This window comes from Lampris incognitus, chromosome 15, assembly GCF_029633865.1.
Source record: "Lampris incognitus isolate fLamInc1 chromosome 15, fLamInc1.hap2, whole genome shotgun sequence".
NCBI lineage: Eukaryota > Metazoa > Chordata > Actinopteri > Lampriformes > Lampridae > Lampris > Lampris incognitus.
In genome coordinates, this window is record NC_079225.1 from 12996008 (window position 1) to 13011651 (window position 15644).

At 48.0% G+C, this 15644-nt stretch overlaps 1 protein-coding gene across 1 annotated transcript in view; it reads right to left on the reverse strand.

Annotated features, from left to right (window-relative positions):
• lama2 (laminin, alpha 2) overlaps window positions 1-15644 on the reverse strand; it is a 334247-nt gene that overhangs the window by 214610 nt on the left and 103993 nt on the right. Inside the window, exon 15 of the mRNA XM_056294135.1 lies at window positions 6172-6276. Coding sequence (XP_056150110.1) covers window positions 6172-6276 — 105 coding nt within the window. The remainder of the gene's footprint in view (window positions 1-6171; window positions 6277-15644) is intronic.

The window sequence follows — 15644 nt, forward strand, 5'->3', positions numbered from 1 at the left end:
CAGGGGGACGTAGCACGTGGGAGGATCACGCTATTCCCCCCAGTTCCCCCTCCCCCCTGAACAGGCGCCCTGACCGACCAGAGGAGGCGCTAGTGCAGTGACCAGGACACATACCCACATCCACCTGCAGACACGACTAATTGTGCCTGTAGGGACGCCCGGCCAAGCCGGAGGTAAGGTATCCCCACCTTTATAAATAATACAGTTGCGTCGTAACTGCAACCGGCGATCAGTTTCATATGTAAATTACCATGACCATTAACTAGAGTTACAATGTGTACTATTCACACAGGATTGGGGAATAGCTGCAATCACAGCATTGTAAGATGGTGACAGATGTACTCTTAGGCCCCCCCTTGGTTCAGGGATGGTCGTTCCCTCTTCACATAGATGGCCTCTTTGACTCCCCGTTCAAACCAGCGTTCCTCCCTATCAAGGATGTGCACATCCTCATCCTTGAAAGAGTGGCCACTGGCCTGTAGGTGGTGTAGACTGTGGAGTCCTGGTCTGTAGATGGTGTAGACTGAAGTCCTGGTCTGCAGATGGTGTAGACTGTGGAGTTCTGGCCTGACATGTTAGCTATCCTGTGTTGTCCCATCCTCTTGGCCAGCTTCCGTTTGGTTTCCCCAATGTACAAGTCATGGCAATCCTCCTGGCACTTAACAGCTACACTACATTGCTCTGTTTGTGCCGGGGGACCTGACTCTTGGGGTGGACCAACTTCTGGCGCAGTGTGTTTTGGGGTTAGCAAGCAACTGAGACATGATGTTTGGAAAATACACATCTCAACTGTTCCGACACTCCTGCCACATACAGAATCACCACTGGTTTACACTTAGGCAACTGTTGTCCGTCTCTTCTCTTCGATTGGCTGGTGCACTGTTTGGGCGTCTTCCTGACTTTGACAAACTCCCAGTTAGGATAACCACACTTAACCAGGGCCTGTTTGATGTGGGATTTCTCCCCTTCCCCGGCCACTGTGTCAGTGGAGATGTTGTCAGCTCAGTGGTACAGCGTCCTGATGACTCCTAGTTTGTGCTCCAGTGGATGATGACAGTCAAACCTTAAGTACTGATCAGTATGTGTTGGTTTACGGTAAACATCAACAATCAAATGTCCCCCATTACCAATTGCAATTTCAGTGTAAGAAGGCTAACCTGTAATTGTTCACATCCTCCCTGGTGAACTTGACGTGGTTGTCCACAGAGTTAATGTGGTTGGTGAAACGTGGTGCATCCTGAGATTCAATTCTAACTCAGGTGTCGTCTACAATTCTCAACCAATGTTTAGGTGGTGCCCCTGGTTAGGATATCAGAGCCCTCTTTTCCACTTCCTCCATATACAAGCTGGCCACTACAGGTGAAACTGGGGAACCAATAGCACACCCATGCCTCTGCCTATAGTACTGCCCCCTGTATGTGAAGTACGTGGACTGAAGACGCAGCTTCAGGAGCAGACACACTTGGTCAGTATTAAGGGTGGTGCTACTGCTAAGGGTGGGGTCATCCTGTAATTTCATAGACTACCTCCACTGCTTCATCAACAGGAACACGTGAAGAGAGATGTAACATCATAAGAGACCATTGTTTCATCCCCCTCCATAATGATGTCCCTCACCTTGTCCACAAAATCCATAGTGTTCTGAATGTGATGTTCATTACTGCCTACCAGCAGGTTAAGAAGAGATGCCAGAAACTTCGAGATGTTACAGGTCACTGAGTTAATCATACGTAATGGCACTTCCTGTTTATGTATGTATCTTAGGTAAACCACAGAGACCAGGTGTAGCTTCCCCTGGGTATAATCTATGGTACAACATTCTGTCAATAGCATTGTCCTGTTCTACCAGCTTCACGCAATCTATCACCTTTTTCTTGTAACCACTGCCTTAATCTCATTGCAGGGGCCCATAAGTATTGATGTCGCTAAGTAACGTCATAACTTTCTCACGAGAGTCTGTCTGCCTTTGTCTGCCTGAAGGATGACGATGTTCTCGTCCTTACCGAGAGTCGAGAGAGCGTTCCTCTCATCTCCACTGATGCTGGATGCTGGCGCCTTCGCATTGCCGAGACAGGCTGAAACGTTCGTCCGTAGTCGTCCGCTTGCGGGTCTGTGATGTTGTTGTTGTTGCGGCTCGGGCGACTCTGTGGCTGTGATCAGTTCCGCTAGCGGGATTTGCCTCAAGCGACAGCAAAATTCAGCCCCTTAACAAGGAGGTCTTTCGCCGCCTGGGTGAGCTGTCTGGCAGACAGATTCTCCATCCACTTGTCCGCATCACCAGTGTGTCTGGTGTCCATCTCTGTGTCTGCCGATGTCTCTGGCGTGCAGCAAGTTGGTCGAACTTCTTTTGCCGCCTGTTTTTTTTTACTTTCCATGTCGTGCTAGACGAGCCTTCTCCATGAACTCAATCATATGTTGGAAAGTGGTCTCATCTAGACGCGACGTAGGTCTTTGTTGGATCTGCTCCTCTTGGGCCTTCAAAATGCTGACGATCAAAGTCATCGGTCTCCCCCGTTCGTTAAACTGGTTTCAGCTGTGCCGCTGTGTATTGGTCACGGTGACTTGATATGAAACCGACTGTTGTGTCTGGTCATCATGCCACTGTGCGGTTTATAAGGGTGGGGATGGGGATGTAAATGTCATTGTCGTTTTGTTTTTTTGGTTTTCTTTTTTTTCCTCCCAAATTGTACTTGGCCAATCACCCCACTCTTCCGAGCCGTCCCGGTCGCTGCCGATCCGGGGAGGGCTGCAGACTACCACACGCCTCCTCCGATACATGTGAAGTCATCACGCTATCCCCCCCCCGAACAGGCGCCAGCGACCAGGACACACAACCACATCCGGCTTCCCACCCACAGACACGGCCAATTGTGTCTGTAGGGATGCCCGACCAACCTGGAGGAAACACGGGGATTCGAACGGCGATCCCCGTGTTGGTAGGCAATGGACTAGACCGCCACGCTACCTGGATGCCCCCTTTGTTCGGGTTTTTTTTTTTTGGTTGCCAAGATCGAGTCTTGTTCATTGTCAAGACAAGGAGATTAAACCTCTCATCTGCAAGCTTGAATAGTTTCAGTACTACTGAAATGTCCTCATTAATACTCACCCTCTCACTCGCTGTCTCTTAGTATGTGTATAAAAGCGCACACACATTTTCTCACACACATGTAAGCATTGTGTATGCTCAATGTATTAAAATCATCGGGGTTGCCACTCTTTATGGAGAAATGATTTTCCATGACTTTTGCTCAGACATGCATACATTCATGACAGCCGTTGCTCAGCGAAGGTCACTTTATTCAATGTTAACTACCAGCGGAAGCCTCGCTGCAGCCCTGATGGATGGACAGACGGACTGACTGACTGGCTGATGCTCACACACACACACACACACACACACACTAGGGGTTTCACGGAAAAGTCAACTACCAAATCCACTACTCAACACTGCATAGCCGTAGACTAGTTCATCTGTGGTTTTAGCACTGTGCCGTAATAAAGCCGTGGCAATGCATCTACAGTAGATATGCAGCTGGGGGCGCTGTGGGAAGGTGGACATAACTATGGTTGTTGTTGAATAGCTTTGTATGAGCAATCATTTTGTATGTTATGCCAAGTTAAATAAACAGATTATAAGGTATTTAGAGAAGGAGAGATTCCTGCTACCCCTGTGTTTTGGCTTAATGAGTCACCATGTTAACTGCTGACTTTAGTTACAGCAGCTGCTGAAAACATGAACAGAACACATGTCCCCCGTAATGGCCATAACTTTAATCAATTTTAAATACAGACCCACGTTAAATTGTGCTCAGAAAGATGTGTAACGCTTCTTATAATGTGGGAAACATACTGCAGCTGGCAGTGCAGCTGTGTCTTATACTGTTATCCTCAATGGGAAAGTCACCCATATTCAATCCCTTAACCTGTAACGTTACAATGTCAACATGTCTGTATGCATGCTCAGTAAGCCAGGTAAGGAAATCCCCGAAGGTTGAATCACTTATTCTGGACACAACATTTATCGAGAGAGACCTTTCATCACTCATCTAAGTGACCTCTTCAGTCTCAACTGACTGCAGGTATCCATCCATCCATCATCCCAAGTCGCTTATCCTGCTCTCAGGGTCGCGGAAATGCTGGAGCCTATCCCAGCAGTCATTGGGCGGCAGGCAGGGAGACACCCTGGACAGGCCAACCAGACCATCACACAGGGCCGACACACACACACACACACACACACACACACACACACACACACACACACACACACACACACACACACACACACATTCACATGGCCGATTCACCTGACCTACATGTCTTTGGACTGTGGGAGGAAACTGGAGCACCCGGAGGAAACCCACACAGACACGGGGAGAACATGCAAACTCCACACAGAGGACAATCCAGGACGACCCCCAAGGTTGGACTACCCCGGGGCTCGAACCCAGAACCGACTTGCTGTGAGGCGACTGCGCTAACCACTGTGCCACCGTATCACCTCTGCAGGTATACCCACCCCTTATAAACGATACAGTGGCGTAACGACCAAAAACAACGATTGGTTTCATATGCAAATCACGGTCACAGTGACCATTATACTCTATATGAAACTAATCGTTAACGCGGTTGGGGTGGCACGGTGGTGCAGTGGTTAGCGTGGTTGCCTCACAGCAGGAAGGTCTTGGGTTCGAACCAAGGGGCTGTCCAACCTTGGGGGTTGTCCTCTGTGTGGAGTTTGAATGTTCTCCCCGTGTCTGTGTGGGTTTCCTCCGGGGGCTCCGGTTTCCTCCCACAGTCCAAAGACATGTAGGTCAGGTGAATCGGCCACAATAAATTGTCCCTAGGTGTGAATGTGTGTGTCGGCCCTGTGATGGCCTGGCCGCTTTTCCAGGGTGCCTCCCCACCTGCTGCCCAATGACTGCTGGGATAGCCTCCAGCATTCCCGCGACCCAGAGAGCAGGATAAGTGGCTTGGATAATGAATAGATGAAACTAATTGCTGGTTTCGGTCGTTATGCCACTGTATTGTTTATAAGGGTGGGGGTACCTGCAGTCAGTTGAGACTGAAGGGGTCACTTAGATGAGTGATGAAACGTTTCTCTCAATAAACATCGTGTCCAAATGAGCTGATTGAACTTTCTGTGATGTTATAATGTCAGAGTCCTCATCAGACACTAGCTGCTCTGCTAATCTATGTGTTTCGCCACATTAAACGTAACTTCAAGAAATGTGAATGCTTCTTGTTGGCGACACCGTTTTATTTACATAATGTAGGGCAAAAAGGACCATACGAATATGTACTGCATTGAACATCACATTTAGGAAATTTAAGGGTGCTTTTACACCTGGCTCGTTTGGAGCAGCTGTCTCGAAACCAGGAGTATTGCTCCCCAAAGATCGGTTTGCTTGGGCATATGTGAACACAGTAATTGCACTCTGATGCGGAACTAAACAAGCGGGCCGAGATCGCCAAAAATGGATGGTCTCAGCTCGCTTCCAACTGGACCCTGGAGCGGTTCGTTTTCGGTGAGATCGCAATCCGACCCAAAGGACCAACACAAGCTTCCTTGATGAGTCTTCAGAGTAGACGTTGTTGGGTGAATATGTCACTGTATGCATTATCTAAAGCTCGCCTTCTCTTACCGAAGTATCTCAAAGCAGCACGTCTTCGTACGAAAAGCATCAACATATTGTCAAACCAAAGTCTAGATTCACATTCCAAGTATGTGACACTCGTACTGATAACACTGGTTTGACAGCCAGAGAATCACGACAACGGCAACGATGCGCTTGTGAGTTTGCTACATTTTCGATGCGTTGGTCCCGTGGTTTCCTTTTCAGATGATAGTGATGAAATTCCTGCTCAAGAATTCTGACCGATGAGGAAACGGTTTGCTCGTGCGTGGCGTGTTTAATCATTTTGGTCTGTTCTTAAATATCGCTGTGTGAAAACAAACCGAACCTGGTTGCAGGTGCAACTTTGTAACAAATTAGTCAGAACAAAGCAAATGGCAGAGGTGGCAAAACCAGGTCCAGAAAGTAAAAGTCCTAACCGTGTTTTTCCCCCACCCATGTAATAAAAAATGTGATTCTAATCAACACCGCTCTCCAGCTAGGTAGGGCAATGAAATCAACTGATTTACCACGTGTGTGTGTGTGTAAATCTTACCTCGATGACCAGGTCTGGTTGTGAGGTGACTCTAATGGCTGTCTGTTGTTGTTGGTCCGTAGTATAGGACACTGTGTAGCTCAGACTTCCTCCATATGCGAGCAGCTGGACAGAAAAAGCGAAAGATATGGACAGAGAGAACGATACAGAGACACGAATTAGGTTAGAAAATGATGCTGGGTTACTGTACATTCTGCTTCAAACTGCTACCTTTAGCCAAATACAAAGTAGATATGGTGTGACATGTTGATTGAGGCAAACACACACACACACACACACACACACAGACACACACACACACACATAAGCGGATGCATTCACACAGTGAGGAAAAAGATACAAATGGACATATCCAGGAACAAACTTTAGACAATAATGAGCACTCAGCTGAGGACCCATTTGAACATGCATGCTAGATTGCATTGCATTTATTAAAGTCTGCTCTTATACAGAGTATATGACAATACTATGTGCAACTGTTAAGTAATTTACAGGGACTGGTCAGAACACAAGCATATGGTTAGAAACAACCTTCTTTCTTGTTTTATTTTTATCTTAATATTCATGTCTGCTGTCCCGCTAAGCCTCTCATAAGTGATTTTATACATCTGATGGAGTCTTTTAATCTTGCCACTGGTCCCAAACACAAGTTGGGCCATACACTCGACCTAGTCTTATCGTTTGGTTTTCAAATCTGCAATGTGGATATAATTAATGCTTCTCTGTCGGATCACAGCGCTGTCATATTTGATGCATTTCTGCATTTCGCTTCTACTAAATCTTATCTCCCTGTACGGTCCTCTTGCTATATTAACTCTTTGACTGCCAATAAGTTCTCTGAGGCCCATATAGCTGATCCCAATACCTGCACTATTCAGACATCGTCCCCCCCCCCCCCATCTCAGTACTGAGGAACTCACTTCCTTATTTAATAACACCTGCTTTTTTATTCTGAATACCCTTGCTCCCCTTAAATTGAAAACGCCTAAAGGTCTGCCTTGGCTTAATGACACCACTAGAGCCCAGAGGAGGGAGTGCAGAACAGCCAAACAAAAGTGGAAAAGTGATAAGCTTTGGGAAAGAATCTTCACAAATATCAAGAAACAGTTAAGGCTGTAAGAGCAAAATACTTTTCTGACATAATTTCCAACAACTCTCATAATTCCAAGGATTTATTCAGTGCCAACCATAAATTCTGTCATCTGCCCCGCCCCCAATACCAGCTTAGATGTGTCCCCTGCTAAGTGCGAAGAACTTATTAAAATTTTTATTAACAAAGTCTAGTCTCTTTTGTGGGGTCCCACATGGTTCTATCCAAGGTCCCATTATTTTCCCTGTATACATGCTTCCCCTCCAAAAATACAACGTTTCCTTCCACTGCTATGCTGATGACACTCAGCTTTATCTCCCTCTGAAACCAAACGACCATTCGAATCTAGTCAGCCTCTTGAACTGCCTTGAGGACATAAAGTGCTGGATGGATGGCACATTTCCTAAAGTTGAATTAAGGCAAATCCGAAATTGTCCAGTTCGGCCCCGCTGGCTCCATTAAGTATTTACCAACAGCCTTGGAAACCTGCCCACCCTTGTCAAACATCATGTCAAAAACCTTGGTGTGATATTTGATTCAGCCTCCACGTTGGTGCAGTAGTGAAAGCCAGTTTTTTTCCAGCTTTGTACTATGGCCAAAATCAAGCAATTTCTCCCTTTTAAAGAGCTCGAGAAAGTCATCCACACTATATCCTCCCATTTGGACTACAACTCCATGTATATTGGGATTATTCAGTCATCCCTGTCCCGCCCGCAACTGGTCCAGAACGCTGCAGCCAGGCTCTTGACAAGTACCCGGGAGAGGGACCATATTACCTCTATACTGGCCTCTCTCCACTGGCTGCCTGTGCGGTTCAGAATTGACTTTTAAGGTTCTACTGTTTGTTTATAAAGCCCTAAATGGGCTGTCTCCCTCCTATATTGCATACATTTTAATCATCTATTCCACCTCCAGGTCCCTCAGGTCGGCTGACTTGGGACTCCTGGCTGTCCCATGATCTCAACTTAAGCTCAGGGGGACCGCAACTTTGCAGTTGCACCCCCTAGACTGTGGAACAGCATTCCCCTCCATATCAGATCTGCCCCAGCTCAAAACTTACTTTTATTGACTAGCATTTGAATCCTCCTGATGTGGCTGATTTCTGGCTTGTGCCTATGTTATGTTTATTCATGCCTACGAGCTATGTGCCTTGTTGTTTATGTTGGCGTTTCTTGTATTTGTGCTTTAGCTGCCTGCTCTGGTCTGTACCACACTTTGGTCCATATGGGTTGTTTTTAAATGTGCTTAACAAACATTTTTTGACTGTACTTAACTTTTTTTTTTTAAATCATATTCAAACTCACTCTCTGAGCTTTTGGTACAACGAATGAATAGGTGTTAACCAAAAACAGTTTATTACCCCGGCTATTGTAAATATGTGAACAAAACAGACCTACAGACCTCTATTTTGACTACTGATAGAATTTCAAAGTCAGTCAACATCGCAAAAAAATTACAGAATGTTTATACAATTCTAAGACATAATATGCCATTGAAAAATAATACAGTAATAAGAGCTACTTGTTCTCTGCAGTAGTTCTTGTATTACGGTAGTATGCAATATCCTTTGAGGAAATGCCAGTAGCTCAGAATAAAATAATAAACATCTATCATTTTTCAACACGTATGTCTTGAGCGGGGGACCATGATTCGTGCATTGTTTCAACCCAGCTTTTTTTCTGTCGAGTCCACAGAATTAGCTTTAGCTAGGGAAATGCTGTGTTGGCATAATGCAGGAGTTTATTATTCTGCCTGAACTGCAGTGGATGGGTGAGCGAGATAATAATACCATAAAACCCACTGAGAGAGAGAGAGAGGGAGAGAGAGAGAGATAGAGAGAGAGTGCATGTGTCAGAGAGCGAGAGAGAAGGATGGAGGAGAAATACGGAGAGCAAAAGAGAGGGAAAGTAAAAAAGAGGTAGAAACTGATAAGAGACTGAATAAAACAGAAGTAGAGAAAGGAAGAGCAGCCGATACAAGGAAATAGAAAGACAGATGGGCATAGAGAAATGGCGCTACCGATAGAGAGAGAGAGAGAGAGAGAGAGAGAGAGAGAGAGAGAGAGAGAAAGAGAGAGGGAGAGAGAGATTGACAGAGAGAGACACATGGGCAGACCCGCTGCCTCTATAAACCTCTTCCATTCTGCATCATTACTCTCAGCTCCAAGACCGGGAGGAGGAATCAGCCATTTCACACCTGACTGAAAGCACAAACAGGCATACGCACATTAACACACATACACACACATACACACACACACACACGCGCGCGCACAAATTGTTATAGTTGGAAGGGCATTTTATTGACTAACAATTATCCTCTATCTAACCCCATTTGCAGATTTGAACTCCACAAGGTAGTAAAAACACAGTTTACACACACACACACACACACTCTACAGAGCATACACGTGTCGGGCGCTTGTAATGCCGCTCTGCTTGTTGGCGGTTAGCTCATCTACACTCCCGGTATTGACTCCACAATGCTGCGAGCACACGGAATGCACCTTTAATCCACTAAACCTCCCGGGGAGCTCCAAAGGCGGAGAGAAAAAAAAAAAAGCTGCTTCGTGCACCTCAGAGAAACATGCTTTCATTTACAGGGGGGCTGCTTTCCATGCTCAGACTGAATCTGTCATGAATCTGCCTAAAGAAGATAGCATTGACTGAAATCTGTGGGGGGGAGGGGGGGGGCTGTTCTGTTATTTCTAATCTTTCTCGTTTGCAATCACGCATGTTTAACAGAAAGAAATGCCGTTTCACAAATCACACCTCTGTCGAGGTACAACTCACTGACCCATCCCTGTCCCCAAAAGATGAACAGATTGGAATAGCGGGGGGGGGGGGAGGGGGGGCTCCAACACACACACACAGGATGAAAACGCAAGACACGCCAAAATAATCAGCGTCTGCGGGAGGGCGTTGATTGGCTGATAAGCCTGTTATTAACTGGAACGGTGGACGTCATGCCAAGACATGAACAAAGTGTCTTTAATCAGTGGACGGTGCAGAGAAATTAATGTCGGAAATCTTACACACTCTTTTTGTCACCACCCTGCGCATTCAGAGCCGATGAAGAGGTGCCGGCCTCTCTCTCTCTCTGCCGAGAAAGAGTCATGTTGTTTTGACAAACCACAGTTAAATGGTGAAGAATGTTCCACCGGGTGTGCAATAACAACACCATTAAAGAAACGATAAGACAAGAATAGATGAGATGACCTGCAAGCAAGAAATACAGAATACTGCTCCACAGCCAAACCAATCCCTGCTACAGTGCACTAAAATCCCCAAAATCAACCAAGAACATCAAATATAAATCAAACATGGCCCGAGTTAACCTGAAGGGGGAATGAGATGCAACTCTGAAAGCATTCTGCATGATTCCTGCACAGCCACGGCCCAGACCAGACGCTTGGACCAGAGAACGTCAGCAGGACACACAGGACGGGTTAGTCCGGTTCATCACGTAACTGACAAAACCAATCTGACAAACGGTACAGACGACGGTCTGTCTCTCATATAGAGGCGGCTCCACCCGGAGCTAGCTAGTACGCTAGCTACAGCGTCAACATACCGTTCCAACCCACGTTCACACACTGTGAGACCGGCCGTGTAAACCGCACCTCCATACAGCCAGAACACAACGGACACCTGAATACATCACCGCTGAAACACACCTGACACATTTTGGGGTGAAGATGACACAATTACAATTCATAGAAATGTCCAGTAATGCCACCCATCCATTATCCAAACCCTTAACCCTGCTCTCGGTCACGGGGATGCTGGAGCCTATCCCAGCAGCCATTGGGCGGTAGGCAGGAAGACATCCTGGACAGGCCGCCAGGCCATCACAGGGCCGACACAGTCACACACATTTACACCTAGGAACAATTTAGTACGGCCGATTCACCTGACCTACATGTCTTTGGACTGTGGGAGGAAACCGGAGCCCCCGGAGGAAACCCAGGCTGACACGGGGAGAACATGCAAACTCCACACAGAGGACGACCCGGGACGACCCCTAAGGTTGGACTGCCCCGGGGCTCGAACCCAGAACCTTGTTGCTGTGAGGCGACCGTGCTAACCACTGCACCACCGTGCCAGACCACTGCTTAACCATGCTGAACCACTGCGCCATCGTGCTGGACCAATGCACCTCCGTGCCATCCAATAATGTTTCTCTACAATAGCAATAACTATAATAACTCAAGATTTGAAATCACAGAACAAAATGTTACCAAATGATGTGGTGCTTTTTGTTAACTAAATGTTTAATGCTTGATTTGACTTGATAATTTAGTATTCAGTAGGACATTGGCCTGTCCCTGGAATGCTGAACTTACCTCAGTGCTGCAGAAAAAGGGAAAAAAGGCGGCGTAGGAGAGTGCATTACGATTCTGAGTATGAACTATACTTCTCTATATTCCCATCTATCGAGAACAAAGGGGGAGAGAGAAGGGCAAAGGGGAAACCATCTTTCAGGAAATGAGGACCAGATTGTCCCAAAAAACTCAGAAAACAAACTCCTCAACACACACACACACACACACGCACACACACACAAACGCACACCTGGGTCCTCGTTCTGAGGCCTCTGGTTGTTTGCTCTGAGCACCAGGAGGTTCCACTGTCTGTTTATCTAGCTGTAACACACACAGGCACACACACGCGGTCACACAAACACAGACAGACATACAAAAACACCCACGGTCAAACACGCCCACCGCCATTTCGCAGGCTGTTGTCCTTAGCAGTAAGGTTCGATTGGCTCCAGATGGACCAACACGTCGTGGAATGCAGCAAAACCCACAACTACACTGGCCCTCTGGATAAGAATGTGTGTGGGGGTGGGGTGCGGGTTATTGGCAGAGTTTAGTTCGGGTTTTTTTTCTTCTCTAAATCTAGTCTCCACTCCTTGAAATGGATTCCTTTATTCCTATTCTCCTCCTCCTTCTCTGCTCTCCTCTTTCCTCCTTCCTTTCTTTCTTTCCTCCAAACATCTCCCCTGCCCTCGTTTCCTCCTCGCTCCTCCTGCGCGGGGAGATCTATCATCGTGATAGGCTATTAAGGAGCGTGGCAGCTTTATGGGAAAACATTGAGGCTGCAGAGGGGCCGCACCGTCGGACTGCTGTGCCAACGCCTTTTGCGTTTGTTTCCTATTTCCACCGACCCAAACAAGGTTCTCGGAGGCGCTCCTCCGCTCGAAGGAGCGGGACGGCCGTTTAAGAGGCTGACCCGGGCATTACTCAGCCGTCTGCTGCTCCGAATCTGTCTGATCTAAAGTGGCCCCGCCGCAGGTCGATTACCAAGAGTCAGTCAGCTATGGGAATGTGCGCCGGCCAATGATCGACATAAAACGGCTGCAAACGCTCTCGGATGGAAAGCGCATTCTCGGGGCCCGGTTCACCGTGCAGCCCACCGGCGTCAGCGGTCCCGCTTCGGGAATCGGCAGCGATCTAGGGTCGTTCGTTTCCTGTGCGTGCGTGCACAAAAAGAAACGAAATTCCCGTTTACCCCAGCCCACAGCAGTGCGACGCACAAGACAAAAACACACACGTCCCAGATTGCCCAAAAACGGCACCACCAAAAACGCACAAAGACCGAGAGAACATCCATCCATCCGTTATCCGACCCGCTTACCCTGCTCTCAGGGTGGCGGCGATGCTGGGATAGGCTCCAGCGTCCCCGCCACCCTGATGCTGGAGCCTATTCCCATTGGCTGTTATAATTTGAATGTTTCCCCCATCTGATTGGTCTTCGTCCAGAGAACGAACGCCAGCCAGGATGACTGTCGAAACCGCCGGTCTGCGTGGGCTAGTAGCTAGCTTAGCCTGCCCCGCGTCCGCGTCCTGTCGGACCGCCCTCGGCGTTTCCTCTCCGGGCGCCGCTCCCATCAGGGCCGTGGTCCCCGGTCCCGCCGGATGCAGCAGACCGGCTCCCCCGGCCGATCCATCGCCCGCATGGACAGTACTGGGCGAGGCCGCCGCAAGCGTAAGTTTGCGCCGCCATCTTCCCACAGCGGCAGCCATATATAAGGCCTTATACGTGTGTGTGCCTATCAAAATCCAACGCCGCGGTTTCTCCGGGCAGGAGTATCCAGAAAGAGTCGCCGATTCAGAAAACTAACTGTTAGAAGACTAGACTAATACTTTATGTCTATCTCTGCGCAGATGAAGTGGATTATTAAACCGTTATAAAGAATCGTACTGACTACCGAACTTCTGCTGGAGGGAAAAAATGCAGCCTTCGTTTATTCGGTAGTTTTGGGAGAAGAAGAAAATGAACAGCGTCTCAGTGACGTAATCAATCCGCGCATGCAAGCGCAACACCGCCCACTTGTGGACAAACAAAGTCGTAAACAAAATAATAGTACACAGTAACACATAGTCATACAAATACACTGGTGTCATATCTCAACACTAACCCCTGTCCTCCCCGCGTTTCATGTCGGAGGCACCGCTAAGCGAGCTCATTTGGACATCAAAGCCCAGAGACACACTTTATCCCTTTGTGAAAGCGGGTGTAGCGACGACGTTTTCACTGGAACAGCCTGATGGGTAACTGTGTTGCCGGCGTCTCAGATCTGAACCTTGGCTTTCACTTCCACTGCTCCTGAATTATTAGATTTCTACCGGGAGGGAAAGCTTCTGCTGGGAGAGCAGGGTTTATTCTCTCTGCCTCGCAGTGTGGACCTGTACTGCCTTCTGTACTCAACCACACACACACACACACATGCACACACACGCACACAAACACACACGCACACGCACACTCTTCAGCTCGGCTGTAGCAGATCTTCTGTTAACAGATTTTGTTGACTTTTTTCCCCCCCAAAATATATTTTATTCATTATGACGCAGTAGTGTCAACTTCCACCACCATCAAAGCTTTGGTGAATAAGGGTTCTTATTCTTATTTTTATTTCTCCTTTTACTGCCACAGTGTTTGGACTCTTTTCTCCACCCTCTCCTTTGTTCTGGTTGGTGTCCACACAGAGTTTTCTTTCACTGGGTGTTTTCTTCTCCGTTACTGCGGCTTTACAAAGAAAGTAAACGTTCAAAGAGACGAGAAATAGATACGGAGGGAGACGATACGAACACGGGCTCATGTGAATTGAAACTGCTCTGTGTGTGTGTGTGTGTGTGTGTGTGTGTGTGTGTGTGTGTGTGTGTGTGTGTGTGTGTGTGTGTGTTGTGTGTGTCAGGGATCTGATGTGTATACGGGCAGCTTTCTTTCATCAGCTTGCTCGCCAAGGGTGCCTCGCTTTCTGCCCAGATTTCATCTCTCCATCTCTTTCTGTCACTCTCTCTCTCTCTCTCTTTATGGTGAGGGTCTTCCATTGACCAAACAAACAGACAGCTAGAAGAGGGTCAGGGCAGGTCGGCCAGCCCACAAACCTCGCAAAGGAACACAGGTGGACGTCATCCACAAAGACACTTCTCGTTGATACTGCAGTTGTTGGGATTATAACGCCTGTATATGTCACTGCGGGCGGCATGGTGGCGCAGTGGTTAGCGCTGTCGCTTCACAGCAAGAAGGTCCTGGGTTCGAACCCCGGGGCAGCCCGATAGTCCAACCTTGGGGGTCATCCACAGAGTTTGCACGTTCTCCCCCACGTCTGTGTGGGTTTCCTCCGGATGCTCCGGTTTCCTCCCACAGTCCAAAGACATGTAGGTTAGCTGAATCGGCCGTACTACATTGTCCCTAGGTGTGAATGTGTCGGCCCTGTGATGGCCTGGCGACCTGTCCAGGGTGTTTCCCTGCCTTCCACCAGGTGACTACTGGGATAGGCTCCAGCATCCCACGACCCTAATTAGGATAAGCGGCTTGGAAAATGAATGAATCAATGACTGAATGAATGTGTTATTGTATTTATCTCACATTTTTCTGTCTGGACTGACTTCATAGTATTTCCTTTCTCCAGTCAAACCTCATGGGTCACATGGAAGCACATCAAACCATTTTGACAAAGCCCAAGCAGACAAAACGAGCCCCCTCCCTTTTTCTCCCCAATTGTACTTGGCCAATTACCCCACTCTTCTCAGCTGTCCCGGTCGCTGCTCCACCCCCTCTGCCGATCGGGGGGAGGTCTGCAGACTACCACATGCCTCCTCCCATACATGTGGAGTCACCAGCCGCTTCTTTTCACCTGACAGTGAGGAGTTTCACCAGGGGGACGTAGCGCATGAGAGGATCACGCTATTCCCTCCAGTTCCCCCTCCCCCCCGAACAGGCACACGGACCGACCAGAGGAGGCGCTAGTGCAGCAACCAGGACACATATCCACATCCGGCTTCCCCCCCGCAGACACGGCCAATTGTGTCGGTAGGGACGCCCGACCAAGCCGGAGGGAACAACGGGGATTCAAACTGGCGATCCCT